General features: G+C 35.5%; 1 protein-coding gene across 2 annotated transcripts in view; it reads right to left on the bottom strand.

Annotated features, from left to right (window-relative positions):
* The window catches only part of CenG1A (Centaurin gamma 1A), a 248,044-nt gene that overhangs the window by 99,218 nt on the left and 125,050 nt on the right, over nucleotides 1-23,776 (bottom strand). For both annotated transcript variants that reach the window (XM_089253933.1, XM_089253934.1), the window contains exons 3-4: nucleotides 13,953-14,040; nucleotides 1,545-1,630 (exon numbers count right to left, since the gene is read on the bottom strand). In XM_089253933.1, coding sequence (XP_089110059.1) covers nucleotides 1,545-1,630; nucleotides 13,953-14,040 — 174 coding nt within the window. The remainder of the gene's footprint in view (nucleotides 1-1,544; nucleotides 1,631-13,952; nucleotides 14,041-23,776) is intronic.

Genomic DNA, 23,776 nt, shown 5'->3' with positions numbered 1-23,776 from the left:
AAACGCGTTGAACGAAGAATGCTATTTTACTTGAAGTTGAAACTAAAAATCTATTCATTATATCATTACGAAATTTTAATGATATTCTGCTATATATCACCGAGGTTATGAACTAAAAATCTAAGGTCTATCACATATATTTGTTTAATTACAGAGTTTTATAGACAACATGTAGAATAAATAAAATTTTCAAGAATTCACATGTACATCAACAGATTTGAGTATAACTTATGAGAATATCATACAATCCTTAAATTTTAGTTCATAACCTGTACCATTACCATAGCTGCCAACTTTTGAAAATGAAAATTAGAGAGATTTTTGCGCGGACCCGTATTTTGTACTAAAACCTCTCCCTAATAAATGTAAAAGGCATTTTTCTAAATAAAAGATTTTTCACTCATAAAAGTTAAAGCACAGGGAATAAAATCCCTACACAAAAATTGAAATTAAATAAAATAAGGATTTTGCACACATGGAAGTTAAACCCTTGGGAATGAAATCCCTACGCAAAAAACAAATGAAACTGAAGATAAAGAAAAAAAAAGCGTCAATTTTTGAAGAACACTGACTTTTTGTGACGCTTGATGTTTTTTTGATTTCACATGGGTGATGTCAGTATTTCCACCATGACCAATGTTTATGTCCGTAACACAACGTATAAAAATAGAAAAAGTCGGCCCTTTTCTGGAACGTTTGATGAAAGGAAATTCATCGGGAATAAGTATCTTTAAAATTGATTAAAAATTTTTTTGCTTATCAGTTTTTCATGTTTTGTTATCGCACATACGTAACTTCAACAAAAGAGGAAGTTTTGACCACATGCGTGTCACTATTATCTTCAATTATTATGCAGGACTATTGGCTGCTAAGCTATTTCCCTGCACGATAAGACAAAACTTTTCTTGTTACCATCTCAGAAAGTTTGTAAAACTTCCTTATAAAAGGAATTTCACACTATTCCCCCATTCACGACGTATGGCGTCATTTCGAAAGGGGGGAAAAAACAGAGGCAAAAACTTTTTACCCCACAAGAAATTCCTTAGGGATTGTTTTAAGAAGCGGAAATTTTTTTTAAATGAAGTAGGGAATTTTTAGGGACAATTATTTCGGGACAATTCGGGATTTTTTGTGATATTCGTAAAAATTCGAGAGATTTAAGAACTTTTCGGGAGGTGAGAAAAGATGAAGCTAAAATTCGGGAGATTTCCGGAAAATTTGGAAGACTTAGCAGCTATGACATTACTAGCTAAATATACTGTGAAAATAAAACATTCCATTCGTAGAATTTTTCAATAATGTTTGGAATATCGCATTTTTTCTAAAAATTTGACAAAAAAATGACTCAGAAAATAACAGGTAGTCCAAAATTTATTGTTCTTTTTTATCAGTTTGGGATACTTTCAATCAAAAATTTTTTTATTAAAGTTCACTCCAGTACCATTTTATAGAAAAGTGACAAGAAAGGTAGTCGGATACCTTAACGAAATAGATTTGGACTACGATTTATATAAATGCAGTCCAGAACTTTTTTAAAAACTCACCTGAATTTCTGGAGGTCCACCTTCATCTCGTATGAGCAGAAGGTAACTTTGACCTTCAATAACGACTTCTTTCTTGAAACGACCACCTATCCGAGGGAAAAAAAAAAAAACATTTGTAACAAAAAATTCCAACGAAACCAGGATAATTACGTAAAATAGGCTATTTCTACGGATATGATAGGTGAGAAAAGTGCTTAAAATCCTAATAATGAACGCGCAAAAGTCCTGCAATATTTTTATACAAGGTGTTGCCTTGAAGTGTTGGCAAACTCAGAGGGGTGATAATAGGCATCAAGAGATACAAAAATTGCCATATAACATGGTATCACAAACCAACCACGTTTAGTCGGTAAAAATCGCAAAATAAATTTTTTTTCTTTGTACTCGTTATTGTACTTCATTTTGTACACCACAGGCTATGTTGTAATCGTGCTGTCAGATAAAATGTTTTTTCAACTTTTTATTGGTTTTTTACCTCACTCGACGTCACACCCTTCATATGTACTTTTGCGAGATTTCCACCGACTAAATGTAGTTTGCGAAACCATATTCTATGGCAATTTGTGTTCCTCTTGATGCCTAATATCATCCCTCTGAGTTTCTGGCCACTTCAAGGCAACACCTTGTATACTATAACTGAAATGTATGACAATCAAATTGTCACAAATTGTGATCAATCCATTGTCACCATTTGCTACTTGAAGTGTTCTATAATTACGCAGCTTTCACATTGAAAACATGGAAATTTCTCTTGAAAAATATTGGTATTCCGCAAAAATTGTTAAAAACATCCAAATAAAATAAAAATTTTGTGTTACCAATTATATAAAGCAAGAAAAAAAATTAATATGCAAATAATATATAAAGAAAAACACACATTGGGCATTTATTCTAATTTTTTTCATTATGAAGCTTCATTGGAAAATTTTCTTATCGTGTCGTTTCGTGTATCGTTTCAATTACAAGAAATTTTTTCGGCGTCATTTCAAGCGTCCTCCTACGTTTTAGAAAATTCGTCCTTACGGAAAATGAGATAAATCAATAATTATGCATATAACCACTAATCGTTTCAGTAAGTTTGATACATTTTTTTACATTTGTCACTATTACCAGTATGCATAATTCCAGATTGAAATTGGTAAGTATGCAGTATAAATATAGAAGAAATGATACGGAAATATCACTTAAATTCAATCTCATGCATACACTACACATATTTTGCCATAAAAACTAAATTAAAATGAATAAAATTATTTAAACGTTCTAATAATTTAATTCATTAAAAAACGTTATGAGTAAAAACGTATAAATAATTATTAGCATTGTAATGTGTTAGCTTTCTTCACACATTTATCAACGTTTTTAAACATGAGCAACATCACTAATCGAATCCATCACCATCGACTGAAGTTTGAGCAAAATTTCCGGTAAATTTGAATAATTTATTGACGATTTATCATATTAACCAATACGAGCTGGGGATTGCACATTATCACCGGTAAATGTGAGAAACAAAATTTATTAAACATACAAAAATAGTTGGCCAGTAATACATAATAAACAGATTTATCAAATTTCCGTAACATATATAGTGGTTGTGTTTTAGTTGGGAAAAATTATTGTGGTGGTGTTTTTTGGCAGAAAAATGGTACCATCTGTTGTGAAAATTGGGGAAAACGACGTCATCAAGGGTGCGCGTAGGCTTCCTCGGCTTCGAATCTGGTAAACCTAGGTTTGAATCTAGTGTATCGGACGTAATCTAGACACGTGATTCATGGGGCGTTTCATATTTCTCGGGACAGTCCCGGTTTTTTCTACTTTTTTGGCTGTCGACTTTTTTGCAAAATTGTCCCGGTTTTCCCCGTTTTTTGGTTGGAGCGTTCATGATTTTATTTCTAGCAAAAAAGTTGATACAGGTAATTTTCATAACTCAGTAACTTGAGTTGACATTATCAGAGATATACAGGGTAGTAACTATCGACCGCCCAATAATTACACACGTGGTTTGTTGTTAAAAACTGATATGGAAAAGTGTTTTCAGTTTGATTTGACCAATAATTATGGAGTTACAATGCTTTAAAAATTGATTACGTCGCTTCATAATCCTGTCAAATTCACCAAACGTATGACTTGGCGTTTTTGAAACTGATAGCAATGGTATAATAATAAATCACGAAAAAAGCAAACCAGTTTTCCTCTCGGGTACGTGCGAGCTCGCTTTTCAGTTTTTTAAAAGCGGTTGTTATTACGATTTTCTCAGATTGCAGTTTTTTGGGTTCATCCGTGAGATTAAAAGAAACTACTGCTCCAAAAATTCTGCAGTAATGTTAACTCACCATGTGTTAACAAAATGAACCTCAGATTTAGAAATTAACAGGGTTCATCAATATATATATCCGATATTTTCAAAATATCACGATATCTGATATTTTCAGTTGAAAATACATATTAACCCTTTGCACTTGAGGCCTTTTTCATTCGGTAAAACCAGCAACTCGAGACGATTTTCCGCACACATTTGGTGAATTTCTTACAGCTAACTTAGAATGATTTCACACATAATTTAACGTATAAAACTTATATTTTAACATTTCATATATCTTTACACTTCAAATAAATAAAAAATAAAGAAATCTAATGGTTCTTTTATGTCTGAAGATACTTGCGGTCCTGCGGCTCTTTCGCCGGATACAAACGGTATTCTTTGCGGTATTTCTTCGGATTCTGTGCACGTTATCCATTCTGAATTTTCTGTCTCTTGCGGAATCACTGTCGCTTTCACATTCACTATCTATTACTCCGATTTTTCACCTTACACCTCTTACTTCATCGCTATCTTCATCACTGCTTTCCTCCTTTCTATCGTCAAATATTCTATGCTCTCCCTTGTAACCATAGACTTAAGATATAAATAGACCGCGCACGCTATTCATAAAACTTGTCGAACGTGAAGAAAAGATGAGCAGTATTGTCGGGGAAAGAACAGGTTCTGCGCTATTACATTTGGCGCGTTTTCGCAGAAGCTAGGATGTTGCTGTAACGAAATTTGACTCAATTCGATCAAGTTGATGAAAACTTTCCTTCATTTTTTCAATGAATTTCACTCATTTTTATGTGAAAATATTTAGGGAGTATCAGATTTGAAAAAATAAATTCTATAAAATAAACAAATATTGGAAAACGGAATTTTTTTATTTTCCATTAAGGGATAATTCTTAATAATTTCTTAACACATGGGTTTTTAAATTTTAATTGAATATATAATATTTGAAGGAAGTGAATATAAACAGTATAAATTTCATGAAATAAATTTTTTTGGCACAGTTTTTAATAGCTTTCTAAATATCTATACACACACAGGAAACAAAATATTGTATACAAATACAAATACAACGCCACAACAGGCAAATTGCCCAACGAGGTGGCTGACTTAAGAACATCATGGATCCCCGAGCCATTTTTTGGAGGCCCTACCTACTACTGCTACAGCACACATGCAACCCCCCCCCCCGCGGAACCCCCCAACGAACCGGAACATGCGGGAATGTGCGTGTACGTGTAGTGCAACCTGACGTAAAGTTTGTTTCTGTGTAATGCTTGTTATGTGTAGTGCTGTCATCTGCCCCCAGTTTTTCTAACTATGAGTGAAGTGTTATGGTTGAATGATTTACCGTTGTAGGACTGTTGCTCTCTGTGGCGAGACTTTTTAACGGGGAGATCGGCTCGCATTTGCGCCTTGAAGTTGGGAACCACAGAAAACCAACTTCAGCCGACCACCACTGTGGGGTTCGAACCCGGATCCTCGCATCACGAGTCCGGCACTATAACCACTCGACCACCACAGCGGCAATACAACAAATATATAATGTTTATGTTACTGTAAATTTGATAAATCCGTAGTGCGCGTTATCTTCAGAAATTATGCATAATAGTTGGTAAATATATGCATAATTACCAATATTTTTAGTAAGTTTGATGAATTTCGTAGCATTTATCACTTTTTACGAATGAATCGAATAATTCTCAAAATGAAGTTAGTAAGTTTGATGAATATGGAAAAAATCCACGCTGAAATATCACTTAATTTCAACAACTTAGTTCTGTCCGTATGAGATGCGTGCACTACAAATATTTCGCCATAAAAATTAAATTAATAATAAATGCGAAGATAGAGATTTTTTTTCATCGGCTTAGTTCATGTTGGCTTTTGCTGTATTTATCAGCATATGCAAACATAACCGTTACGAAGAGGGGTAAAAATACCATTATTTTTAGAGGTTGTTATGCATTTTTATGCAAAACTGCAATTGTCTAGAGGGGGGGGGGGAGTTTTCCTCACATTCTATTTAAATAGAATATTTTTCATAAATTTCTCCTTCTGAAAAGCATATTTTCTTCCAAGTTGAGCAAAACTCGAATGAACTATCTCGCCAAATCTTGCGGAGACGTATATTTCAGTTAAAACTTCATAAAACTCACAATTTCAATCATTTATTGCCAAAAATTCTATTAAAACATTTAATAATGATTCATGACATTTGAATTTTACCAAAACTTGGAACTTTAATTGAATTAAATCCAAAATGGAGTCGTTAAAAACTGAGATTACGTCAGAAATCCATTGCATCGTCAATTTAATATTCCAATTTTTAATTTATAAGAAGGGGAATAAGCAAAAAAGTATTCCTTTGTGAAAGGATAATGTTCCTCCTTTCCTAAACCGTTCCGAACATCCGAAAGCTGCACACGTGGTGACCATTCTAATGAAAAATAAGACAGCACTTGGAGATCGTCATACGAACAGCCATAAGGAAAGCATTGCCAGCGAGATTCCCTGACCAGCCTTTCGACCGGAGTCACGTGACTCCGGATCTTTGCTTCACATTGTAACCCCTCGCGCGCACTCTATAGTATTATTACTCTGTGCTTGTAACTATGTATCCTGCGACCACATGAGTGACTTTCTTTTTTCCTCTATAATTACTCACGGACTAGGAAGTGCGTAACGCTTTCCCCAAGCCGTTTGCGCTTTACAAATAATTTGTATATATATAACTGCATTGTTTTTTTTACTATTTATTTTAACGTAAAAATTGTGTATTGTATGATACTTGGAATGCAACGGACTACCATGTATACTCTTCTCCTAGTCACTACATTTTTGTATCCATTCCGCATTTTTTTTTCAGTGCGTCATGTATTTTTACACTAATCAGTAGTGTCGGGTGTAATTTCATGTATAGCCAATTTTGCAAGCATACAATTCTTTTCTCCCGCCCTTGTTTTAAACTGTATTTGTATTTTTCGATACTTTGGTCCTATCACATTCAAAGATATTGTATTTTTCTCCAAAACTCCTTCAAAATATTCTCGATGTATTCACATAGTTAACAAACCCGTTTCTCACTTTTCTTCTTTGTGTAATTTTGAGCCGCTTCGCGTACATGTATTCGGTCCTGTAACTGTGCATCATGCGACCATTGCATTCACACCCCACACACTCTATTATTCTGATGAACTGGGGAGTGCGTAGCACTTCCCCTGGCTGTTTGCGTGCTCATATAGTTTGTAAGTGGATTGTTTTTTCATATATTTTTTTTGTACAGTATGTCACGCACTTTTCCCCCCTTTCCAGTGGTGCCAGGTATAATTTCATGCATACCCAATTTTGTAAGCAATATACATTTCTTCCCAGCAGCCCTTGCTTTTAACTGTACGCGTGTATTTTTCGATACGATACTTTGATTTTTCACACCTTGACTCTTCCTGCCCCTATCATACTCTTTTTACCCCGGCGGTGACCTATCGGTTGGAAATTCTTCGGAATATGAACTGGGTCGTCGTTTCGGTAAATAAGTATTCTATGCATAGACGTAATTTCGTTCTTCATCAACGAAAAATCGAACTCATTTTCACTTGAACCGATTTCTTCATCATATTCCATGCTTATTGGGCTCCGTAACTTTGAAAATAATATTCCTATTGCCACGACTATCGAGTTCGAACTAACGCCGACACATATATAGCAATAAATTTAAAAAACGTATTAGAGAACGTAAGATTAGAGATTGGCAGTTGTTTTATACGCATGGTATTGTTGAATACACTCAGGAAGCGATATTGCCCAAATCAAACCTAAATAAATATAGTTACCACTCGAATTCTTTGCATTTTTTCAATCATAAATTAGTTTATTAGTAAATAAATAGATTTGTTCAAAAATAGATCTATTCAGCCTGAAATGGTTTGATTTTTTGATCGAGGGGAAAAAATGCATTGATATTTTCTATTTGAGAACGGTTTCATATTTTCATTTGAGAATGGTCTGATATTTGCAGTTGACAATAACTTGATATTTGAACTGAAAATATCAAACCCTTGTGAAACGAAAATATATCAAACCACTCTCAAATACAAATTTACATACACAAAAATATCAAACCAATCTTTTATATATATCTTTTATATATCAAAAATATCAGATATACATATGAAAATATCGGATGCGAGATGAGAGAGTAAAAGATGAGATTTAAAATATATTTATTTATTAATAAACAGCAAAGGGAAGTGTTCATGGTAAGTAAAATGTTCTTTTAAATTTATATTCTTAAAACATTTAAAATAAACAAAAACAGGTTGACCATTTTATCGAAAATATCGTGATATTTACGTACCCTGGAAATTAACTAATGAAAAGTATTTTTTAAAAAATGTTGAATTTAGATTTTTGATATTTTTTAAACTTTGAAAATTCACAAAATTCCAAGAAATCAGACATCGAAGTTTAACGTTCATTTTACTAACACGTCGTACAAATATTCATACGAAATTTTGGTGCAGTATTTTTTTTTATCTTAACGGATCAGCTCAATAACTGCAATTTGAAGAAAATCGCGTTCAGTGTTTTTTCTTCACTTTCACACTAATTCTTTCTTATTTTGAAAAACAAATTAACCCGATTTACACCATTCCTGACACCCCTTAAATGAATAAAGTAACACTAACAATTCTGAGATGAGATTTTATTTTTCTAGTTCCAATGCAGAAGTTTTGGAAGATTTACATATTGCATCCCAGCTTTTGATTATAATTCTGCAACACAATTGATAAGCACAATAAAATTGTTGAATGAAACCGATCCCAGTTACAAATTGTCATGCAGTCTAGCAATTACAGTTTAAAATTTTTACGGCATCTCATTTATGTAAATAAACACGTGTGTATTCTTATTATATTCATTCCATATTCACATTATTTGATGGCATATGATTAATGAGCATGAATAATAAAAGTCCCAAAATGTTTTTCACCTAAAAGGTGTGTAGCCTAGGTTTGATTTGTGAGAATCAAAGTGTCACAATTAATAACAGCATTAGGCTCGGTTCTACATCAGATATCACAACTTTATACGAATAAAGAATCTCGAGACTTGGCCACGTATTTTACATGAAATATTTTTTGATGGGATTTCACTTTTTTTTTTTGTAAGTTCCATAGTCCTCTATTTTTATGTTGCGTACTTTTTTGTACATCATGTTTTTTTTCTAAAAATAATAACGTGATCCTCACGTATTCTCAAGAGATCCGTACGATCTGTACGGGTGTACTTCTTTTTTCAAAATTACATTTCGCACATTGTTACAGCACGTAAACTCAAATACCCATACGTTGAAAGACCTTTGTTACTAGGGTGACCGCATAACAGGGCCGTAACTAGAAATATATTTCAGAGGGGGCAACTAGTGTTTGGAGAGGGGAAGAACTAAAGTAGTTGAACAATATAATTTACTATGGTTTTCCATAAATTTCGGCCATTTTATCACATTTCTTGCGGGGAACCAGATTCTCCGTTCCACCCCTTCGCAACAGCCTTGCCACATGATCCTTATTTTATAAGGGACACTATAGTAATTTTTCTATTCTAACCGTATTTTTGAAAATGTCCAGTTTTTTATAGCAGCTCAGTTGAATAAGGTAGTATTGACTAAAATCATGGACAAAAAGATATGTATAATATATAAATTATATTATAACTGCGAAACAAATTTCATATTTTTGTCGTAAATAACAAATATTGTACGTACAGGCAGAATTCAGATTGGTTTTCATTTTTTCCCCTTCTAATCCCCTCTAGAGATGTCATCAAAAAAATTTATGGGAAAAAATCCCGTATGTTTTCTGGATTCATTCATGTCCATGAAACAAAATTAAAATTAGACTGTTTTCCCCTTGGAAAATGTGTGATTTTAGGAATATAGATTGATGACATCATAGCCAAGTGGCATCTTAACGCATGGCTCACCCGGGCACCTGAAGTGAAAATGGGTTTCGCAATGATAAGGTCGTGTTACATGTAACATGAGTAAATATATCAACTAGTAGGCACAGGTATTAATGACTATTATGCTCTTAAGACGGCCCTGATTAGTGCGATAATAAATGAAATTTGTTTCCGAAAATAACAATAAATTTATATATTTGACACAGCACTATACCAACATCCCCCCCCCCTCCCGTGTGCAGATTATATACAGGGTGATAACTACCGACCGCCCCACAATTACACACGTGATTTTTTGTGAAAAACTAATATGGAAAAGTGTTTTCAGTTTTTTTTATCTGACCCATAATTAATGAGTTATAACGCTTTAAAAATTGATGACATCACTTCAAAATCCTGCCAAATTCACCAATTGTACACCAAACGTATAACTTTGCGTTTTTTAGAAATGCTAAAAATATATTAACCCCCACACAGAAAAATCCAGCAAACGAAAAAAAAAAAAGATAAAAACAAGTTTTTTCCTCACTTTCCAGGAAAGAGAAAAAAACTTCTTTTTACAAGTCAATCAGAATATATGTTCTTGGCATCTCACGCCAGCTTTACAGAGGTTATAGACAAGTGTTAGACTCGGAACTTTCTGAAGAACAAAACGTCTATGTTATTTTTTTTTTTTTTGGTTATAATTTCTGGTGGCATTCAGCATACAAGAATATTGTATGTTGAACTACCCTTAAAAATTTGAGAGGGATGAAGTTATTCTTCAAAATTATTTTTTTAATAATATACTGGCTCTAATAACTATCATAAAACTAAACATTTGTGAGTACGTTAAAATATCCAAATTTTAGGCCGAAAAAAAAAAGATTTTCATGTTCCCAAAGGAAATTTTAATTGTTTTAAGAGTATACTGGGGCTGCCGATTTCAAAACAGGTGTTCGTTTTGCCGAATAGGCTCTAGTTTTTGAGATAATATGCATAATATCAGTATAGTCTGCAGCCACTAATTTTTACGTGGAAATTTTTCTTTCAACTTTCTATTTACTTTCCTATTTTATTCAACACATCATTACCAGACATCAGTGATCTTTATGTATTGATATCAAGTTTATTAATGATTTACATTTCGCATAGTTTCAATGTGATTTGTATGTTGCTTGTGGCGTCAGCAAATCCTGCAGAGCTCGTTGTTGGGAGGGGTGATTTTAGAAAATAATAACAATAAATAATTAAAATGAGTTATACACTTTGAACAAGGTGACCGTAAATCCTTCATTTTGTCCCGTATTTTCCGGAATTATCCCGATTTTTTCTGTTCTTTCTCCGCCCCAAATTTTTTGAAAAAAATTACTCTAGTTTTTCCTATTTTTTAGTCGAAGTTTTCTTGAATTTGTTATTTGATCGAAAACGTTTATACAGATAATATTCAACGGATTGAAAAAAAAATTCAATATATAGAAATTCCGAAAATTTCATGAATTATCGCGTTTTGCTTGGGAAGGGTTGATCACACCGATCACCACCCCCCCCCCCCATAGATACGCACTTGGCCTATGGTATTACCATTGAAATTTGACTTTCACTTCATCCCAAAAACTAGAGCCGATCTGATAAAACCAATGTAAGATTCGGAGTTAAAGTGCCCCAAAAGCACCCTAAAATCACTGAAATTTTTTTTAGAACAAAATGTTTTTTTAGAACAAAGGTACTGAGCATAGGCGGAGATAGACATGAAAAGCTTGGGGGGGCATGATGATGCCAATTCATATACATTAGATCAGTTGGCTCCATGATTGACGCTAGGGGGGCAATGCCCCCCACGCATCTCCGCCCATGGTATTGAGTAGTGTAATCAATAGAAAGAATCCAAAACGAAAAACTATTTTGAATAGGTCAATTCATAACATAAGTTTGATTAAAAGTTCCCGATTGAATCGTTATTATTTTAGTTTCCACCAGTCACACATTCGTCAAGCTATAATTTTTACATCCTTCATTGAAGCCTTTTAAACGTAACAGTTTCCCATAAAAGTTCAAAAAAAATCCAAAGAAATATTGCCATTTTACTGATAAACATGTAATCTGATTAAAACGACAACGTAAAATAACGATCGTGCAGTAAACGCGTAGGCACTGTATGTACCTTCCGTCAAAAAATTTGACTTGATATTGAAGGTAAACAAATTAACACATTTTGGGAAAAAAGGATTGATTTGGCTAAAAACATTTCAAACGGATCTAATTTGGCTAACACTTTACAAATCTGGTGATAAATTGGCCAACATTGGGGAAGAAGCCAAAACGTAAGCTATACGTAATAACAGAGTTATAATATCACACTACATGGAGAGAAAAAGCGCCAATCATGAAAAAAAAGGAAGAAAAAAAGACAGAACTTCTCTTTTAATGGGATTGAATATTTCATTTCCGCCAGAAGTGATAACAACCCACTGCTGGCGGGGAAATGTACTTTCGTTCAGAGTTTGGCACATAACTGACCGTTAGAAAAATTACAAGTCAAAGTTTCAAAACCTTATAACTCACTTAATATTCGTCCGATTCAAAAACAGAAATGCTTTTCTATATTAGTTTTTCACAAGGAATCACGTGTAATTGTTGGGCTGTCGATAGCTACCACCCTGTATAATATACAATACCCTTTATTTCCCGTCCTTGGCCGATCTTGAGCAATTTCGCAATCATTTGGCATTGTTTTTGGCGACAATTGGTAATATCAGGAATTTTACCGTATCCTGAGAGCGAGCGATTTTCCGCATTTTCCAATTTTTCCTTGTGTTGTATCTCAAACACACTACCTTCATATCGAATTTCATGTTTCTAGGGCTGCTGAAGTGCCTGAGAATTTTTAATGATGGGTGAGCGAGTGTCAAAATGACGAACCTTTGAATTCAAATTTCTCATGAACTACAGATGATAGAAATGTGAAATTCAGAAATTCAATTACGCTTATAGAAAGCTCTATACACGCGAAGTTTCAGATACCTGAATAACTCCATTATGGAGTCTCAAAAGTACCTCAAGTTGCTTCCAGAAAAGGATATTACGGCCGTTCTTAGTGCTTATTTCGCCCGACTTGGCGGGTGCATTGCGTTGCTACCAGATTACTGGGTTTTCTTATGTTTTACATTGATAAAAAGCGAGTTGAAGCATTTTGAAATATCATGTGAGGCAGAATGTTCAATATACATAAACCATACATAGTATTACGCTAATCGAAATTTTTTTTTTTTTTTTTGTCAGAAGCCTGCTGCTTTTCACATTGGACAGGTAGCTGTGAACAATTAAATTAATTCAACAGATTTCATTTAACATCTTATGAATGGAGAGTAACATTGATTTTTTTTTAATAAAACGTGAACATGGTCTAAGAATTTCACAGAAAACCCCGTCTTTTTATCGTATATTTTGCAGAGTAACGAAGTAAACATTCAGAGCGCACAAAGTGAAAATATAAACAAATATGGAAATGTTTTGGTGCATATAGCAGTATTTTTCCTTCACTTGGGGGGGGGGGGGGGGATTGGGTTTGATGGAAATAAAATTCAATCAATTAATGAGAAACTAAATATTTGGAATTCTCAAATTACCACAAACGAACTTTTTCTGAAAATATTTTCAACTTGAGGATTTGAAACAACTATTATAGAAAGTATTGGTTAGATTCGTGCCATAATTGGCAATTTCGTCATAATTTGGTGACAATGGGCGATTACCAGTATTTTCTCGTATACATTTGCTAACTAAATTTCCCGTAGTTTTCTCGAGGAAATATGATCAGTCCAGCGATTCACGCATCAAAATTCATTTTACTCCTCCAAATTTTGCAAGGTGTGAAAATAATCATACAAAGGTTAGGTATTTTTTTAATAAAGTTATTTCGTTTTCCACAAAAAAAAACCCTTCTCTTTTCCCAAAACTACCATTTAACATTTTGAAGAGGGTATTGGTTAGTAAAATAGTTAGTTACTTGACTTGAACAACCTCGAGAAAAAAATCATACGATACATTATATAGTACAATTGTATCAGAATACCAATGAACAATTCTAATTACCATGCATAGCCTTCGTACTTCAGACACGGAAAATAAAGAAAATTACTCACCTTCTGGAGATTCATCTTGCATGTAGGAGCCAGTGAGATACCTGTGAACCAGAGCTGACTTTCCACTGGAAAGGCTGCCAACGATTCCCTACAGAAAGACGCGCACGATCAGAAGACGAAAGGCATATACTTTCAAATTAACTATGAGAATCATTTTTACGCCAGCAGAGAATAAATATCATACAATGTTGTATTTAGCGAGACTACAAAGCAAAACCTAAAACCAATAAGAGTTAAATGGCAAAATACTTGTATATTGTTACTGCCAATTCTCGAAATCGGCAGATTTCGTTGTAAATTGACCCGGCATATGTCCGAATTTCGGGCTTTGGCCAGTGAGTTCCAGAAATGGAGAGTTCAAGATCCTTGGCCAAAGTCCGAAAAGAAAAGATATGATTCGGGATCATCGCAATTTTTAATTTTTGATGTATCTTATGCAGGGTCGGAACTAGGAATTTTGCCGAACCCCAAAACTTTTATAAAATTTTCAAATTTGAAATTGTTTTCTTCTCACCAAAACTGCCGCCCTGGGCAGTTGCCCTCTTCAGATCTGGTGCTGATTGTATCGGCATATATGGGCACGCAAAAAATTGCGTGAGCATGTAAATTTTGTCAAGGGGTATAATTGGATCTTGGGTTTGTGTGGCGTAATTATGACCAGCGGATGGTTGTGTAACATTTGGGTCTTAAATATACGAACACTTAGAGCTATGCCAAATTCCTATCGTAATATCGGCCTTCAGAGTTATGTACGCCCTAACGGGCAAGTCATAACTATTTGCTCATCGCCATTTGGCGTATTTTTTCGTAATAATTATGTCCACTATGTCATGTTACCCATAGCAACTCATATCGCAGTCAAAATGCAGTAACTTTTTTTCTAAATTTGACAGAAAAAAACTTCATTATTATACAGGGTGCATAGATAACAGGGAGTATGGCATTTTACTGGCGAACCGTTGATTCTAGAGGCATACTTCCAATTAGAAAAAGTATGCAAATAACATGAGAAACGAACGACATGACATATCTGAGTACTACACGTTATTTGTATACTTTTTCTAATTAGAAATATGACTAGAATCAACGGTTCGTCAAAATTTCATAAACCCTGTTACCTATGCACCCTGTATAAATAGTTTTTTTTTGGCTCCAATTTCTTTTTTTTTCTCGTTACATGGAGCTAATTCAATGCAGCTACTATTATACAGGGTAATTCAGAAAAGTTGCATGTCCGGTTTTTCAGTATTACTAAAGTGCGCCATATAGTATCCCGTACATTATAATTGTTAGAACGGTTACACGCTAGAATAACTTCCCAGGGCTGCCGTCCGCGCCTTTTATTTACTGTGACGCAGATTTGCATACGGTTTCTCCTTTTTTCCCAGGTTACATCTGCATGCTTGGTGTTCTTTTTCTCACGATAAATTTCAACAGAAATGCCGTTTAAACGTTTGCGGAGCAGCCGTTTGGAAACGCGCTAGCACGTTTGCATTTCATTGATAAAAATTGTTGTATTGGTGTGTACTATCACCTCTCAGTTTTTCTCATCTTCTCTGAATCACCCTCTATAGCTATGTATCACACGCTAGCAATGAAAAAAATGGATTTGGGTCAACCGGACCGTCTTACATCAGCACATCGAACATTAGCCACTTCGCGAATTCGCCGGCCAAAGCCCGGATCATTTCTGCAAATCAGACTTTGGCCAAAACTCTTCGGGGCCGCACTTCGAGCTTTGGCAGTAACATACATACAGCAATACCCTCCCACCCCAAAATTGAGCGATGGGGGAAGCAACGATAACTGCTCAAGTCGGGGGTATGAAAATCGCTGAAGTCGGGGTATAATTTTACATACAAACACACAAATAACAGCTACCGTATTCCCTCGCACTAGCCGGCATGCTGGAAAATTCGAATCAGATTCCAGATAATTCTTAAATACCTTGACTGTAAGAATCGATTGAATTGGCCGATTTGACCCTTGCTTGTTTTCTGGATTTTACTATCATTTTCGTTTTACGAACTGCAATAATTCACACTGTACTTTTACCACCAAAAATCTTGATTATAAAAAATTCGGATATAAACAAGCATATTCTTTTGCTTCGATTAGATGAGTTATATGATAACATAAGTAAAGACTGCGAGGTATTTTTGTATTCCTTGATCACGGGTGCAAATTGAAATAAGCAGAGCGAAAGTTGAAGAATCGCATAGCAAAAGGCATGATATTGGTTTTAAGGCACAATCAATTTCCGAAAAATTGCAGAAAATACAGTGTATGCATTCAGTATTAGGTTGATACTTGAATTAGAGTACCAAGTAAATGCTCAATTTTCAGAATCGTTATCAAACTCCTGGGCCGAACACGTTTGCTGCAGGGAAAATACGCGAACAGAAAGATATTACTTTGTATTCGCTTATTTATTCAGTATTTGATACCGGTCTTCTGAATGTATTCTATGATCGTTCAACACTATTGTCTTGGGATCATTATGGAACTTCACATTTAACGGGGTGCACCAGACTCCCACGTTTAAAAAAACTGGTGTCCCTTGATTTTTACGTCATGCCGACTAATGCTGGGAAATATGGCCATTGGAAATTGAGATTCCGAAATTCAAGAAAAACGTCAGTATTTTTCCTTACTTTTGTGGCTGTACTACTAATGGTACTCTTCTACGGCTTCATAAAATTTAATTTGCCTTATGACTGCGACCTTGAAGAACAAACTGCATTCCCTAAACCTGTGCCAATACTAATCATGCAACGCTTAGATAACACCTTTGTCCATCGAAAGAAATGAGCTATTTGTGTTTGAGGCAAGAAAATAACTTTCACCCCAACGAATTGAGAGTTGCAGACCAGGTACATTGTAAATAAATCACATTAAACGAATTTTTGCGTCTGGTTAGCGTTGGACCTCGGGCATGAAACTGACCGGTACGTAAAAATGGCAGATGTTATACAAGTTTTCAGTTTCACGAGCTCAGAAAGCAGCCTCTCAAAAAATCAACGCAATTCAGCTACATAGTATTTTCATCAACCAAACCATTCTTACTTGAATATCAGTAATAAGTGCTACTACCATCACTGAAAAAAATCCTGTGATAATATTTGAATAAATTCGAGGAGCGTGCATCTCTTGCAGAAAAAACGCTAGACTCGGGTATTACTATTTATCATCAAATGTGAAACGTAGACAAGCAAAAAAATTATATATATGTAACTTTACACGTAGTGTATATATATATATATAAAACACTATTTTAGGAATACCATCATTTTTATGAAATTTCATATTATTTGGTTTCTGAAAAGTGTCTCTCAACTTTTTTACAAACTAGTTTGCTTACTTTTGAGATCATGATGCTTCTATTTCTCGGATATCGGCGTATAATAAAGATTTCTTAATCTTTTGAAGTTCTATTCGCAAAATATTGTGCGCTACATGGACGAAGGGTGTTACAATTTTTCGTCTATGATGTCCGAACTATCTACCATAAAACAATCTGAAGTGCAACACAATAACAAAAATAGGTATTTCATTACCGTCATAGCTATCGGGGATCGGTACTTTACATCGTTCATATCTGACATCTAATTCACAGCTATAAAAGAACATTATAAATATACTTACCAATTACAGCGACCCCGTATGGCCTCTTACGACAACGTAAAGACAATTTTAATGGTTACAGATAACAGTATAGCGTGAAAAAAAAATGTAGGGGAGGTTTCAGAAAAATGTCCAAAAGAAATATGAATTTTACGATTTAATTTAAAATTCACAAAAATGAAAGACTTATCGGCGAAAAAGACAATTTTGCTGCGATGGTACTCTCCCAAAAATTAATACAAGGAATTAATCGTATTAATGGGAGAAATTGATCTTAATTACCAACCTGTAGCAACTGAATGAAAATTCACTAAAATATCAATGATTGAAATTATTGATTTTTACCATTTGCAAGCTGAAGTCTCAAAAAATTTCAGGACTTCGAAAAGCAGCAACAATCCATAATTTTAAGTGAAATTTTCATTCAATTGTTACTGAAAATTCCATTTCTTTCGGTTTTATAGAGAAACGCATAAATTTTACAAATTGACCATTTTTTGTCTGGGGCCGTAACAAAATTTTTACATTTGCCCTAATAATCTGATTTTTTTGGGTTCAACTCCCACTTCGTGATTTTTTCCTCCTTACCAACATCACGAAGGCACCGCTTCAAAAGACTTCAGAAAAAAATTTCTGGTAATTTTTTCACACTTTATAAGCTTGAATTTTAAAATGAACAGTAAATATTTTTATCCCTTTCGAATACTATTGTTGAAACTCCCTGTATACAAACAAAAAAAAATACCTTAAGTTTGCTTTCCATAAATTATACCAAAGGGGTCATTCAAGTATTACGTCAGCATCGATGGTGGGGAAAGGGTTTCAGGTTTGCCGACTTTTGATGACGGGGGAAGGAGGAAGTTTGATGCTTACGTCATCAATCCCCCTTTATAAAAATATGAAATATTCTTAATGGCATCTTACTCGGTGTGCCTTTTCGCTACTTTGTGGGCACCTGAACTGACATTCTCCCTATTGATAAGTCCTTTACAGCAGTGGTTCTCAACCTTTACGAGCCCGCGGCAAGGTTTCTTTCATTTTTGTGCGTCGAAGGACTGGTCAAAAATACATGACTAACGAAAAATGAATAAGGGGAATATGAAACGCTAATCACTCGCAGCCCGGTATGAATGAGGTCAGGGCCCGGCGGTTGAGAAAAACTGCTTTACAGGACTTACTCACTACTCTTTAGTGATCACTAATAAATATCCCACGGATCCTTCAAGTGATCTGGTGATGTGTGCGGCTGCTTAAGTGCTCTGGAACTGTACCACGCATCACTCAAATGATCAGTAACTATGCCGCGAATCGCTTAAGTAATCTGGGAATGTGCCGCGGGTAACTTGAGTGGCCCGCAAATGCAGTTCTACATCACTCAGGTGCCCTAAAACTGTGCCACATCTCATTTAAATTATCTCTAAATGTGCTACGGACCGCTCCAGTGTTTTGGAACTGTGCCACGGGTCACTCAAGGTGATCTGTAAATATGCCACTTAGTTCATTTTTACAAAATTATGTTAAAGGCAGTAGGACATGGGTCTTGCATGTTTGGCTTAGAGCAGGGGTTCTCAAACTTTCCCACCCGCGGCGCCCGTTTCCTATTTAATGCTTCTCCGCGAGCTCTACCGACTCCCCAGAGCTGTTTACCAAAGAATATTTTCGAAAAACCTTTGTCAGGGAGACCGCTCAGCTGCACCCTTGACAAAGATTGGAGGCGCGCCGCGGCTCACAGTTTGAGAACCCCTGGGTTAGAGGGTGGATCGCAATGAATTTCTTAAAAAGGAATTTGTAGTTAGCCTTCTAATAGCATTGAAATTAACAGAAATTGATTATAATACAGTCGAATACCGTTATAGCGAGAAAAAAAATCGTTTTCGCAAACACTTTTCTGATCCCCATATAAGTTTACATAAAAACAATGCCGAAACCTGGCGACGATGCCGAATTCCTTTGCGACGAAATTTCGTTATAACGAAGAGATTTCTCAAGTCTCTTGGAGATCGTTATAACGGGATTCGACTGTAACTAGAGCCCGGATTATATGAGAAATATTTATTTGAAAAATTAAAAATACTGAGCTTAAATAAATTTTCAAAAATCTGAGCTTATTCTGAAAATTCTTCGATTTTATGCATTAATGCTAAAAAATGCCAAAATATGCATATAAACCGGTCTCTAATAATAACATATAAAGAAATTTTCTTCTGAAATTTTAATTAAAAACATATTTTTTGCATCAAAAAAAATAAATTTTTGATCGCCTGGGGGGGGGGGGTTGCATAGGGTTCCCCACTTTCCTCACCTGCGTACGTCTGATCACAATGTGTGTTAGGAGGTAGAGGGCAGAGCTGACGAAATTTTGTTGACAAGGGGGGGGGGAAGGGGGTGAAAATAAATTGCTGACGTAATACTTGAACGGCCCCTAACCAACCTTTGCGGATATTCTCTTGCCGAAGCCTCGAATTCGCGGTTTAAATAAGTCATGGCCTATCCCCCATTCATATCTCATTGAATGCATCTTCTTTCCTTCCTCGACACCTAAACTAGCCCAATGAAGAAATATTCAAATAATCAAGTATTCATCCAACTCCTCATAGGTCAAAGTACCAAAGCTTGCATACATACCCAAGTCTATAGTTATGTTGGCATGGCTCTCAAATACGCAAGCACCAGGGCGAACCAGGCAACAAAAAAGCGTAGAGTTGAATTTTAAAGAACGCCATATAAAACACCTTTTCAAGTGTCAAATCAAGCATTCTATCTGCTTTTTTGACCACCGCGGAACAATGTTCTGAAAGATTTAAGTCTCTGATCAATGAGAGATCCAAAATCGGTAATCCCAGTCCCACCCTATAACTTTACCAATCAATTCGAGAGTAAAACATGCTTTAAAAAACAAAATGAGCAATTACGCACCCAATCAGTGCTGGAAGTCATGCCCCATTTGTCTGCCTCTGCTGCGATCACATTAGGGTTGGTCTGGAGCCGTCTTCAAGATTCTCGACTACACCCATCAATTTTACGTGATCTGCGAATTCGCTAACGATCTCGTCGACACCATCGAATTTACCGATAAAAATCGAAAACAGTGGATCTAAAACACATTTTTGTGGGGGGAAGGTCAGAAGGTACTTCTGACGTTTTAAATAAGTAGTACAGCATTAGTTTACAAAAATGTTTTGAATCACTCGTAGTCGTATAGTAAAAATAATTTTATTTCAAAACGCAGAAAATTAGAGAACAGTTATTGCCAATTTTATCCAGGGAGAAAAATCGAGCGAAGATATTTTTTTCAACAAAAAGTGTGGAATTGCTGTTATGTGAAAGAAGCATTTATTCCACGCTGAGCTCATCTCTTGGCAACAAAAAGAAAAACTTAATTCGAAGAAAATTCATTCTTCACAGTCACCGCTGTTCCCATGGGAAAAAAAATCGAACTATCAAGCTTCCTTTCAAAGAACACATCAACAGCAGATAAAGAATATAGAAACATTTAAGGCTGACTATCTGCCAACAGTTGAGAAAAGCTCTCATACTACATTTACTACTGGTCACACCCTCTTCTAAGAGATATCGAGAGAATTATCATCCCAGGAAAGTTTCATAACCGGTATAGTAACGTAGTAGCAACAGGTTAAATGAAAATTGGAGTCTCTTCGGTTACATTTTCACGAATGTAATTTAATAATTATTTAAAGGTTATTTTTTCTTTACTTTGCTCTCGTTATCACTTGTTGCAACTGTATTAGTAATCTAAGTTAGATTATGCTGTTTTCGAACTAGCGGCACGAGTCTTTTCATTTACAATACTGCAGTAACAACAGAGAAACTATATATTTATACAAAAATTGCCACGTTTTCAAGACAAATAACTGTATATTTCTTTCTCATCTTAAAAGAATATATTTTTATAATATAAAACATGTTTGAAAGACATCCTTTGCCCGATATAATCACCAAAACAAGAACGAAAAATCAAATACACCAAAAAATACGAAATTCCTAATGCATTTCGACCAATTATGGATGTCATCAGAGGATGAATACAGTAGATTCTCGATAACCCGGCCATGCGCTAATACGGCCAATCCAGTAATCCGGCGTTTTTTCTTCAAGCATAGATGAGGAAAACGTCACTGCATGTTTGTGCGCAGATCACATCAGGACTCGGGGTTTCATGTAACAATGACCAACTGATAACTATATACGAAAGAAGTCAAAAAGCAAATGTGATGACCATACCTCCAGTGCAATCTAACGGTATGCAGAAAATAGGACAACAGTTTTTCTTCACCACACAACCGGTTGTACAAAATATTCAATCTCCGAGGTTATTTCCATATTGTTTTAAAGGAGGATATTTTTACTTTAAGTAAAAATCCTGCGTTTATTATTATTATTTAACCATTATGAGGAATTGGAATGGAACTGTGAGATGTGTTTTACGAAAAATGAAAACCTTTTTAATATACGGTACGTTCCATACACCTTCCGAGAAAGTCTTTCGGCCGAGTAACTGTGAAACTGGAAGAAACTGACCAAAAACTAATGGAAGAGGTTTTTGTTCTTACATCACATAGGTTTCCCCTACAGGCGGTCCATTGCAAAAGAAACATGCAAACGGATTACACATGCTCCTACTGTCCAAATAGGGCATTGTGAACCGGGTATGGAAACGATAGTGAGTAAAGGGGGGTACACCTTCTGACCTCCTACATAGTCTCGCAGGTTGATAACGGTAATTTATCGGGAAAAAAGTCTGGTTCAACCTCGGGTCAAAATGAGCAAAAACACTGAATGAACGCAAATTTCAACTTTAGCTTGAAATTCGGGTTTTTAACGAATCGGAGACGAGGGTTTCCAGAATCGGAAATACGGACGCACTATGTTCACACCCTTACACATGTAAGCAGGATAAATGGGGTAAAACGCATTGCACCTGCATTTATGTTGCTTTCCTCAGTTTTTTGAATTCATAATGTATTTGAGCGAATATTGCACTTGGAAATATTTATTTTATAAACAAATTTTTTTGCGTCTCATGAGAAAAGGCGGAGAAAGGCACTTTCTAATTGGATATTTGAGGACGGTGTGGGTACAAAAAGTTAGTTTGATTTTAATAACTATATACATACAACCCCTTGTAATATAAATGATGTATCTGAGGTCACACGTTATCTGGATATTTTTTGTAATTGGAAGTATGCTTCTAGGATCAACAGTTCGTCAGTAAAATACGGTGCGAGATCTAAGCTGTGCACCCTGTATATTCAGAGAAAGATTAACATTGCGACTTGCAGTAGTTCTTTCTCGCCAATGACGATTTTTGAGCAATTTCAGCGACAGTTGGCGACTTTGACAATGCTTTTGGCGATAATTGGTGATGTCCCGTACGGATAACGATATCCCGTATTTTTATGCAGCAATTATGTGGTCGGCCTGTTACCACTAATACTGTCCATCTTTCCCGTGCCGGATGGAACTCCTTGACGGGCAGCATTTGGAATATTTATCGCATCACACGCCGATTTCATACACATGGAGGCAAATTAGACCAAGAGCGGCAGTTTATAAGCGATATTCCGAACGGCTTTTCTTCCGTCTTTCGCCGAGAGTTTTGTACATTTATAGCTTGGGAATTTTTTTTAGAAAGTCATATGGTGTGCAATCATCTTGGGGCCATCTCTCTTCCGCATAAAAAAATAGTACTTATAATATGTACCTGTAAAATAAATTTCCAACAAAACTGAAGTTCCGAACTCGTACAGCCTACGAATGGGCCAGCGGCCATAGCATGCTGAAAACACCTGTTCTCGTCCAATCACCGAAGTTAAGCAGCATCGGGCGCGGTTAGTACATGGGAGGGGGAACACCGAGTGCTGTTGGCATCACTGGGGCGGCTGGACTCGTATAGTATACAGTCACTTTCGTGGCCCAGGAAATTTGAGGGGACAGACACTCATACTTCCGGCACAACTCAATCGGTAGTAAATTGCCTATGGCGATAGACCGGAGATGTGCTCGGTTTGAATGAATAGCCCACAGTACAGTAGGCGGATTTCTTATCAACTTGGGTAACTGTGCGCACATATTAGACAGCTACATCTATGTAAATATCTCAGGATTTCTAATACTCTTCAATTTTTAGAGGGAAACCAACATACATTATACAGGGCGTCTTGTAAGTGCTAATGCGACCC

Source organism: Pholcus phalangioides, unplaced genomic scaffold (assembly GCF_987345545.1).
Source record: "Pholcus phalangioides strain wild (caught in Gottingen) unplaced genomic scaffold, Ppha-v1.0 ptg000039l_1, whole genome shotgun sequence".
In the NCBI taxonomy this organism is placed as follows: domain Eukaryota; kingdom Metazoa; phylum Arthropoda; class Arachnida; order Araneae; family Pholcidae; genus Pholcus; species Pholcus phalangioides.
Note: the sequence above shows the minus strand (reverse complement) of the source record. Positions and strands in the feature narration are given on the sequence as shown.